Raw genomic sequence first — 10,910 nt, 5'->3', positions numbered from 1 at the left:
AACCAGAACAGTTAAAACTCGCGGACACTCCGTTTGATCCGTACCTAACGAGGCAGTGAGCAAGACTTTGTGTGCTTTTGCCAGTATGTGGTATTTTAAGAGAGAAACCGATTAAAAAGTTTCCAATTCAGCTGGTCAGACGGTGAAGCAGTAGCGAATATGGTAGCATTATACGATTACAAAAAACAAACAAAAAAAAGTATACGACACCCTCATCTTAAGATCCATATCTTTATGATGAACAAATTTTCCTCATGAACTCATGTGTTACGCCCATTTTGCTCGACCAATCGTCACCAAATAAGGTGAGAAATACATCTCTGGTGCCCCGGAATCGATAATTATTGAAAATGTTTTTGTACATTTTACAGTGAGTAGAAATCAGTCGTCGGTGAAGTATTGTGGATTTATAACCAAATCACGTGAAACCAATAAAATCCATCAAAACCGTTACCCGACGTGGGACGCGTCCTCCGGTTAATTGTAGAGCAAAATGAAGTGGCTGTTAATCACTAGGTGGCGCCTTAACTCCAGGGTTCTTAAAGCCTCATAATTAACGGTTGGCCCAACTAATTTAACAGCAACAAATTATCTTGAGTATGGTGTTTAATAAAGCTTCCAAACTGTCCCTATTGAGTAGGACGTTCCATGTTGTGGCGCATTGCTCTCGAACCGTCTTACCTGTCATTTATTTATTTAATCATTTAGTTAGGGGGCTGGGGCGTCAGATACGGTTATTATCGTTTTCGTTTGGTCTGAGAATTCAAATGGACAAGTGAACTCATCCGTGTTACATACACACACACTCCTTCTCTGGAGACTTAACCCTGTCATACAGCGGTCGAGCCAAAACAACGAACCTTCTTGCTATACTTGTCAGCCACATTTTAAGATGCTCGGTTGGGTGAAAGCGGCGACTTGACCTTGTCATCTGATGGACTTGACTGATCGGTGACAACTCATCTGTCTGAAGTCCGCTGAAACGTTGACAAGTGGGTGGATTCCAGTGGGAGCATACCAAACGGAAGGAGAGAACATTCCAAAGTTCTCAGAGTAACCACGGCACCTGGAATTCAGGCTTGCCGTTCACTTGTTCATTTTCTCTCTCCTACAAGTAATTATAATAATAGATTATGGAAAAGGAAGCAAATTAAGGATGTGACAGCGATTATATTGACGGTTAATACTGCCCTATACGGTACAGAACAAGGCTCCTAGTTTACCACAAATGAAGTATTTTTTAAAATTTAGCAACTACAGTCACTTATATCGTGTCGTCTCTCTCTCTCTCTCTCTCTCTCTCTCTCTCTCCTGAATCCTAATTTCATTCAGCTTCATGACTTGTCGTTTCGTACAATTTCAAGTATTTGAACGAGCAGACTAAACAAGAGGGGACTTATCAGTATTACCAACCATACCGCAATAATATTATAAACAGCCTTAGATTAAAAGTCTAATGAAGGTGTCCACAAAGGTGGACAAAATAAGGTTCAAGGTATCTCTTCAAATTGGTGTAGCAGTGGACATACGCTGTCTGTATGTACACTCTTCAGCCAGGAGGTGGGAGCATCAGCTTGGGGAACAAACTACTCTCTTGACCCGCCTGGGCAAATCTCATTGTGCTAAATAAATCAGATTTATGAGGGCAGACGAAACACTACATTTAGATTATGTGCTGCACAAAGTAGCCATTATTAAAAAGTGCTCTGGGTTTCAGCGGTTCAGTCTGGTCGCTAGCTTTTCTATTGGCAGAAGAACCTGGTGGACATTTTGATATATGGGGAAAACAAACCATCATTTCAACAAGAAAAACATTTGATCATTTTGCATCAGCACATTCCTGACTCCCCGTTAGTACCATCTAATCTCTACTGAGTTTTGTTCGGCGTGAACTTTGTCTGTCCACTCACCTTTAAAAGGTTTCAAAATATTTTGTTTAAAAAAAACAAATAAATGCCACAGAGGCGCAAAATGGCCTTAGAGACGGTCATAGCTTGCTTTATCCACACGAGGTGTTTTTGTGCTATTGCAATTTCAAGACACAGCAGGACTCCCTCTGGACGGCAGAGTTTCCTGACGATTCAACGAGGAGACTTTACACTCTCAGACTGACAAGATAAATGCAGAATAATCCTCGTTTCTCCCGAGGAGAGATCTTAATATTTTTTTTAATGACAAAATCTTCCTGATGTTTTGGCAATAATTAAGTCAAATCGTGGGCTAACACAACATTCATATATCTTGAATGGAGACATTTCGTTCATATTCAATACATGCGCCACGTTACCTTTGGTGAGTACTCATCTAAAAAAATAATCATTATTATCCCTTTAAGGAATTACGAAACGGACAAGGTGTTGCAGGGATGTTTCAAAACCATCTTTATTCTCAGAGCCAGTTCACATTAAGTGCAGACATCATCATCATCATCATCATCATTATCACCATCGTCATCATTGCTTTCAACAACATCAAACTCAGAATTATCTTTTTTTTTTTTCTTTTTTCCTCTCCCTAGTTTTAGTGCAACTTTTCTTCCAGGGTACCCAAGTCACAGCACAGTCAAAAAAACAAAACAAAAAAAAATCTGTGAAACTTTATTTAAAACCAAGGCTTAACTGTCTCACAGCAGCAACGTGCAACACCTTAGATTTGGTAACACATAAAAAATACAAATCTCATCCTTTAGAAAAACCGATTCACATTCGCGTCACACACTCGGTCTCTATCACGCTTTTCTTTGCTTTTTTAAGTGCTAGTCCGACTGGGAAAGGGACCACGTCTACTTTGTGTGGTATTGGTTTCCTAAACGATTAAAGGGGAAAAAAACCAAAACAAAAACCGAACCTCAACGGCTCTAAATGTGTTTAGCGAAGGGTACATCACTCAGATTTAGTTTATACTTGCACTGATCAGGGATTAGAGTTAGATTATATTACTCAAGGCGTTGTTTTCTGCAATCACAACTACATTGCTTTAGACCTGATTGTCACCTTGCATATAATATTTTGTCGTTGCTCACCCATTTTGGAATGGTGAAAGTAACACTATAAACAGTACTTGACACACCCTGGAGGGGGTGTCCAGGTTACTGAGCACGTTGTTTCCGTAGAAATTCGAGAAAAGAACGATTTATTTTGTGTTTGTTGTTGTTGTTGTATGTACGCATAACAGTAAAAGGTTCATTATATGCATATAACATCCGTAAAAAATATCTGAAGTTCTGAAAATATACAACCTTTTATCCTCTATACTGCAAAATATCTTTTTTTTTTTTAAATTTTTTTTTTGTAGTGTGTGTATTTTTTGTCTTTTTTTTTTGTTTGTTTGTTTTTTCTTTGTTTCATCATTTCGCTGTCACTGAAAAACTATATCACCCCCCCCCCCCACTACAAGAGCAAAAACCTTCACTGACGCTTTTCTGAGAGCTGGGTCTGAGATACAGTACGTCTGGAAAACTCCATCCACTTAGGCACCCCTGTACACCAGGTTATTCTGCACTCTCCTCTCTCTCTCTCCCTCTGTCTGTCCTTCGCTCTCTATCTGTCTTACCATCTATCTCTATCTCTCTCTCTCTTTTCCTCCTTGCTCTTTGATTGTCTGTGCATTTAGTTTGAGTCTGTGCAGTCTGTGTGTGTTTGTGTAGACCTAAACAATTAAAAACAAAAACAACAACAACAACATCCAAAAAAAAAAAAAAACCCCACAAAAAAAAACACTGGAGCAAATCTATTGCTTACGAAAGGCATCACGTTAAAGAACACAAACTGCTTCATGAGGAGAAGTCTGAAACTCAAACAGCTATTGTCGTTGATGTTGATTCTTTTGTTTACACTCACAAAACAACCAGTTATTGTCTTTTTTTTCCTGATGAATAACAGAGGTACATGGCGCGGAAAAAAAAAAAAAAAAAAAAAAAGGTTTTGCACATGAACAGGTTATGAGGATATTTCTCAGAAACATACAAACAAACAAACATACATACATACATACATACATACATACAAACATACATACAGACAGACAAACTCATCAATATGAAGAGAAAATGATGTGTAACAGAAGTTGAGTCAGGACAATCTACTCCAGCTGTTGTTTCACGGAACCTTGAAGAAGTTGAGCTGTGTTTTAAAAATGGAGCGGCGACTTGTGCCCGCCACGGATCATTCCAGAAGGCTGACTGGCATCTCAGCCTTCCACAGCACTCAGTGTGTGTTTGTGTGTGTATGTGTGTTTGTGTGTGTGCGTGCATGTGTGTGTGTGTGTGTTGGAGGGTTACCTGGACGCTTCGATCTGAGGTTGACTTAAAGGTCTGACAGAGGTATAAATCGGCAAAACTTGTAGCACCAACAAGTACAAGCTCAAGCATCACCTTGCTTTACATCACGTTAGCTTACGCACATAAAGAACATACGACTCCTAGAATTAGAAGAGTTCCTATTGGACCGCTGAGACAGCATAGACACTGCTCAGTAGGTCATGTGATCTGTGAACAAACAGGTATGGAACACACAGAGGGACAAAAAGCACAAACTCCCGTTGTTGTTGTTTCTTTCTTTCTTTCTTTGTTTTTTTTTTTTCAGGAACATCATAGGGGGCAACCTGTGACCTACCCCTAATATTTCTTCATTTTTTTTTTCTCTTTTTTTTTTTTGGCACCTAAATAGTGGCATCGTCCAACAAAAGCAAAGACTGATGATCAGAGGAAGAGAGGGCGGTGGTTACTGGCTGACGGATTTTGTCAGTAGAATGAAATGGGGTCGAAAAAAGATGCCGTTCTTGTTTGTGTGTGGAAACAACAACAACAACAACAACAACAACAACAACAACAACAATAACAACAACAACAACAACAAAAACATAACTGGTAGGCATCACTTCAATAAAAATCACAACCTCTTTTGTGCTTTGCCGTTGATTGTAAAACAGGAGTGCCTCCATCTAAAGGTGAGAGAGAGTGTGAGTGTAGAAGTTGTTTTTTTAAGACGGATGTAATGTGTGTGTGTGAGCATGTGGATGTAATAGGTGTTGTGCCAAGGACCTTTCCTGGCAAAAACAGAAACGGATGCCTTGAACAAAGTCCATGGAAAGAGGGTTTTTTTTCTTTATCTTGTTTTTTTTTTTTTTTTTTAAAAGACTATGTAGTCCCAGTGGATGGGAAAAAAGCAGGTAGGACCCAGAGGAAGGATGGATCGCTTCCCCCGCGGTGTTGTGCTGTACTTTACAAGCTACGCTGTCCGCTAAGGAGACGGGACACGACATGATGTGCTACAGATGCAAATCTCATACAACCAAAAAGAAGCGGCAATTGACAAAAGACTAATATAATCACACGTAAAACAACTGTACAACAAAAAGAAAAAAAAGAAAAACTAAACAAAATAAGAAAACAAAACAAAAAACTACAATAACGGAGAGAGAGAGAGAGAAAGACATGTACAAAAAAAAAAAGAAAAAAAAAAAAAAAGAAAAACTCTAACGCTATTCACATGTACCCGCATCGTAAGGAATGGTTCCATCCACAGCTAGGGCTGAAAGCTACTCCTACTTCTATGGAATGAAAGGACACTCAGTAGTGCTAGAACAGAGTTCGTTTTTTCCTGTTTTTTTTTTTTTGTTTGCTTTTGTATTTTTGTTTGTTTTTTTTTTTTAATCGTGTCCGTTCGGCCCAGGGTCAGGTATGGCGCTCCGTCAGTCTTCAAACACTTCCAGGAAAAGGGGCGGGAACAGCTCGGTGGGGCACTCTACCTTCATGTGCAGGAAACGACTGGCGTGGCAGGCACCAATCATACGGAGGTCCGTCACCTTCATCAGCAGCTTAGGCCAGAAGTGCGCCACCTTGTGCTTGCGGAAGTTGATGTAATGTTCGAAGGCCAGCAGGAAGTCCTCCTGACAACGCTCTATCTGCTCCACACTCGTCAAGCCTGGCCGGTCTGCCAGAGCGGGTGGGTCCATGCATGGATGGATGGATGGATGATTGGATGGATGGATGGACAGATGAATGGGCAGATGGATGGATGGTTGGATGGATGGATGAATGGACAGTTGGATGGATGATAGATGAATGTTCAGGTTTGTTGGGTGAGTGAAAAGATGGATGGATGGATGGATGGATGGATGGATAGATGAATGGGCAGATGGTTGGACGGTTGATAGTTGGATGTTCAGGTTTGTTGGGTGAGTGAAGGGATGGATGGATGGATGATGGTTGGAGAGATTGATGGATGGACGGGTCGATGGGCGGGTGGATTGATGGATGGACAGTCATGGAAAGAAAGAAGAAAAAAAAGAGAATACTATATGTTAATCAAAGTGTTTAAAGAAAGACGAGACCTTAGGAATAAGAGAACAATCCAATGAAGGACCAGTAAAAGAAGAGGTGCATTCTGGGCCAAAAACATTCATTCCTTCATTTTCAAAGCTGCTTATCCTAACTAGGGGGCACGGGGGATGCTGGAGCCTATCCCAGCGCTCATTGGGCGAAAAGCAGGGAAACACCCTGGACAGGTCGCCAGTCCATCGCAGGGGCCAAAAACACGATTCGAAAATTGATAAAAAAAGATGAGGTCTTATATAACGATGATGAGGACCACGCGGGAGAGTGCCCACACTAATAACTCATTAATATCTAATTAACGCCACAAGCACTTTACATTACACTGACTGGTCTTTACCAGTCTATCTACTGGCCAGTTTACTGGTCTATGTACTGGGCAGTCCTTACTGGCCTATGTACTGGACAATCTTTACCAGTCAATGTATTGGCCAGTCTTTACTGGTTTATGTACTGGTTAGTCTTTACTGGTTTATGTACTAGCCAGTCTCTACTGGTCTTTGTATTGGCCAGTCTATGGCGCAGGCAGGAATGGAGGAGTGTGCCAGGGTATACGCTCTTTGAAATGAGGAGATATGTATTGCAGGCTTTAACTATTGATTGTGATCGCCGGAGCTGAGGAGTAATCCTATTGTAATCATGTCATTAGGTGCTTTTCCCTTCACTGGACCCTGTAATCCTCTGGTAATCGCGGCAGCAAAAAGACGGCGGTTGCAGCTGGACTAATGGGTTTTAAACAGGCTCCTGTTGGAAGTAAAGAGCTGTATCGACAGGCTGGAGCTAATCACTTACAGACACAGACCACGAGGCGCGACCGAATGTGGTGACACTGACACGCGATCGTAGCCTGTGTGTGAATGATACGTGACAAGACTGATGGGATGCTCATTTGGAAATGTTTCATGCTTTTGGATGCATTATTTGGCTTCAGCTGGAAAATTCGTTCAATACATCCCTGATGCAAACTAATACATGTCTGCACTTTTGGTTTTTTTTTTTGGTAGAAATACGCAATTAACTGCTTAATGTGCCTAATGTAACACATTAAATTACCATTACAGGTAATTACGTCAAATTACAATGATAAACGTTTTAAAGAATACAAAAGGAATTTAGGGATGTTTTATCCATAAGAAACCACATAAAACTTGAATATCTTAGCACAGCCAGCTATGTGAATATCTCTGAATATCACATAGCTGATGATGTCATTGTAAAGCTGATGATGTCATCATAAAGCTGATGATGTCATCGATGTCATTCTCACCGGAGGAGAGAAGAATGACGGCTTGTAGCAGCGCCACCTCTGAGTCGTCCAAGTTGAAGGAGGAGAGAGACACGCCCAGGTCAAAGATGGCATCCGAGACCACGCCCAGTCCGCCATTCTTCAGTTGACCGCGTGTCACTGCCATCTCGCCATTAAGCGTCAGCGTCTCGCTCTCGGGGTCGTAGCGCACGGCCGCACGCAAAGACATGATCTCCATACAGCAGCCTTTAAGCAAGATGATCTGGTCCTCACAAGGCAGCTAGAGTAACACACACACATACATACACACACTGTCATAAACCCTTTAAGCAAGATGATTTGGTCCTCACAAGGCAGCTAGAGTAACACACACACACACACATACATACACACACTGTCATAAACCCTTTAAGCAAGATGATCTGGTCCTCACAAGGCAGCTAGAGTAACACCCAGACAAACACACACACACACAGTCATAACCCCTTTAAGCAAGACCTGGTCCTCACAATTCAGCTAGAGTAACAAACATACACACACACACACACACACACACACACACAAACAGTCACAAACCCTTTAAGCAAGACCTGGTCCTCACAGTTCAGCTAGAGTAACACACACACACACACACAAACAGTCACAAACGCTTTAAGCAAGACCTGGTCCTCACAATTCAGCTAGAGTAACACACATACACAAACAAACAGTCACAAACCCTTTAAGCAAGACCTGGTCCTCACAATTCTGCTAGAGTAACACACACACACACATACACACACACACACACAAACAGTCACAAACCCTTTAAGCAAGACATGGTCCTCACAATTCAGCTAGAGTAACACACACACACACACACACACACAGTCACAAACCCTTTAAGCAAGACATGGTCCTCACAATTCAGCTAGAGTAACACACACACACACACACACACACACACACAAACAGTCACAAACGCTTTAAGCAAGACCTGGTCCTCACAATTCAGCTAGAGTAACACACACACACACACACACACACAGTCACAAACCCTGGTCCTCACAGTGACAGAGTCAGATTGACTGACACACCACTCTTGCCCGTTTAATGGCATGACATCAAATTTTCATAATGTTAGGTGCCTCAAGGCCCTTAAACCTTGTATTTCTCTTTTATTTATTTGTCAAGCAGCTTGTTTTTTTTTTGTTTTTTTTTTAAATGATTATTATAGTCTTCATTAGGGGTCTGCCCGATTACAGATGTCCTCTTTCGGCTGTAAAATCTTTCTTACCTCACAGAACATTGGCAGTTTTTTGGCAAAGTCCACCACTCGGGTGATGGCGGGGGTGATTATTTTTGTAAACTGACTGAAGGCTTCTATGTCCACTTTACTCCCTTCCGGCGCGTTTACGATGGGCGCTTGGCCGATGTCCTCAGGCTGCAAGACAAAATGGGCAGGAGGGCGAGGGGCGTGGTCAGGAACTGAGCTTTTAACCAAGACCAAGGTGAGACACAGCAAATCCTCATTCTCCTCTAAGCGAGAAAAATTACCAAAAAAAAAAACCAAAACAAAACAAAACAAAAAAAAATACAAAGGCCGTAGAGTTGCAGTGAGAAGTTATAAAAGTGTGGAGCCAGTCCACGGTGACCGTTAATTGTGAGGAAAAGGAGGGAGGAAGGAAACTCAAAAAGATAGGACAATTGAGAGAGCGTAGCGAGAGAAGCCATTCTGTTTGTTGGTCTCACTGACTAGGGTTGTTCACCGATTCAGTACTGAACACAATTGCATTTATTATTATTATTATTACTATTATTATTATCATCATTATTATTACCGTTCCTATTATTGTTGTTATTATCGTTACTTTTTTGTCGTGACATAAAATAAAATAAAATGAGATGAGATGAGAAACAGTAGTTTAGTGCCCTTCTGACCAGAAACAAAGTGATGTGAAAGAGAGAGTATGAAAGACAAGAGCCCGGATTGACAAAAGCGCTGAGCACAGTCCAAACCCAGCTTTTTTCCAAATTTCTGTTAGGGTTTGTTTTTTTTCTTTTTGTTCTTTTTAGTTGTTGTTGTTGTTGTTGTTGTTAGGTTCTTTAATTTATTTATTCTTTTTTCTTTTTTTGTTTTTAGACTCACTCAACACAGCTATCCCTTAAGAGTTTCTGTCCTGTGAACACCTTCATTTTTGACACAGCGAGCAGAAAGCTACACAAACATGTCAACAAACGCTCCAAGCATTCAGCATTTTGATCTATCCCACAAAAAAAGCTAAACAAACAAACAAACAAATAAATAAATAAAATGAAAACACAGAGAATGTAGCAGCTGAGAATTTGAGAGAGCGGCTTTTTGATAAAACTCAGTGTATTTGGTCTACTGGTTCTTACCTTGGCTTCCTTCACCCCCACTGCACTCTGGTCAGAAGTATAGAATAAATTACATGTTATTTCATTAAGTAGCATTGTTTCCTCGACCTGTTGGACAATCAACAGGGATCGTGAAGTCTCAATGAAGAACCCAAGCCAAGCCAACTAAAGAAAAAATAATGTTTAAAACTGAGGACAGATAAGAGAGAAAGAACAGACTGAAACAAGTGAGTACATGAACTTGAGTGGTGTTTCCATGGAGTTCAAGACACAGGCCCCCAACCCCCAACCCCCCCCCCCCCTCCTTTTGTGCTAATACACTGATAATACTAAAACACTGATAATACACTTGGATATCTAATCTGTTATCTTAATGATGGTTCAGAACTGCCCATGTTTTAAAATAACTGTCGCATTTTTGGTTCTGCTGACAGGACAGATAAGCTTGAGTATGTTCAATCGTGATTGGATGATCTCAGTTCAAGTCTACGTTTTACAGAAACGCAGCTCGTCTTGGTTTGTCTTGCTAAAACTGCCGAATTAAAATCGAATTTGACCAGTGTTGGGCCTGTGTCAGGTCTAAAAAACTCAACATGCAAACCCACAGTAGCGTCAGAGTCCTGTGACAGAGAAGAATCTGTAGAGTAGGATTAGAGCATACAGTAAAAAAGAAAGAAAAGAACATTTGATTAGCGAAATGAACAAAAAAGCCAGGGGTGAGATTAAGAACAGGACTCGACATAGAGGTAGAAAAAAAAACCAACAGAACAGAACTTAGAGGTAACTGCCAAAATAAAGGAAACGGGAACATTAATTGTCACTCTAAACAGGGTCCTCTGAACAACCTGAAACTACTGGATCTTTAGTACAGTTGCCAATGGCTCTCACAAACACCTGTGCCTTTATCAGAGGAAAACGACACCCTTCTCCTTTGAGAAACCCCAACGAGGGTGTTCTGGTCATGGTCCTGTA

At 41.0% G+C, this 10,910-nt stretch overlaps 1 protein-coding gene across 2 annotated transcripts in view; it reads right to left on the bottom strand.

The window, feature by feature from the left end:
* Positions 1–5,423: 5,423 nt before the first annotated feature.
* Positions 5,424–10,910, bottom strand: part of thrb (thyroid hormone receptor beta) — an 11,237-nt gene continuing 5,750 nt past the window's right edge. Inside the window, exons 4-7 of one of the 2 annotated variants that reach the window (XM_030788453.1) lie at positions 9,960–9,986; positions 8,857–9,003; positions 7,602–7,860; positions 5,425–5,933 (exon numbers count right to left, since the gene is read on the bottom strand). In XM_030788453.1, the coding sequence (XP_030644313.1) occupies positions 5,692–5,933; positions 7,602–7,860; positions 8,857–9,003; positions 9,960–9,986 (675 nt within the window). In that variant the 3' untranslated portion in view covers positions 5,425–5,691. Of the gene's footprint in view, positions 5,934–7,601; positions 7,861–8,856; positions 9,004–9,959; positions 9,987–10,910 lie in introns of both variants that reach the window. The other variant, XM_030788452.1, reaches the window with a different exon arrangement.

The sequence above is a fragment of the Chanos chanos genome, chromosome 12 (assembly GCF_902362185.1).
Source record: "Chanos chanos chromosome 12, fChaCha1.1, whole genome shotgun sequence".
NCBI classification, from domain to species: Eukaryota; Metazoa; Chordata; class Actinopteri; order Gonorynchiformes; family Chanidae; genus Chanos; species Chanos chanos.
This window is presented reverse-complemented; position numbering and strand designations above follow the sequence as displayed.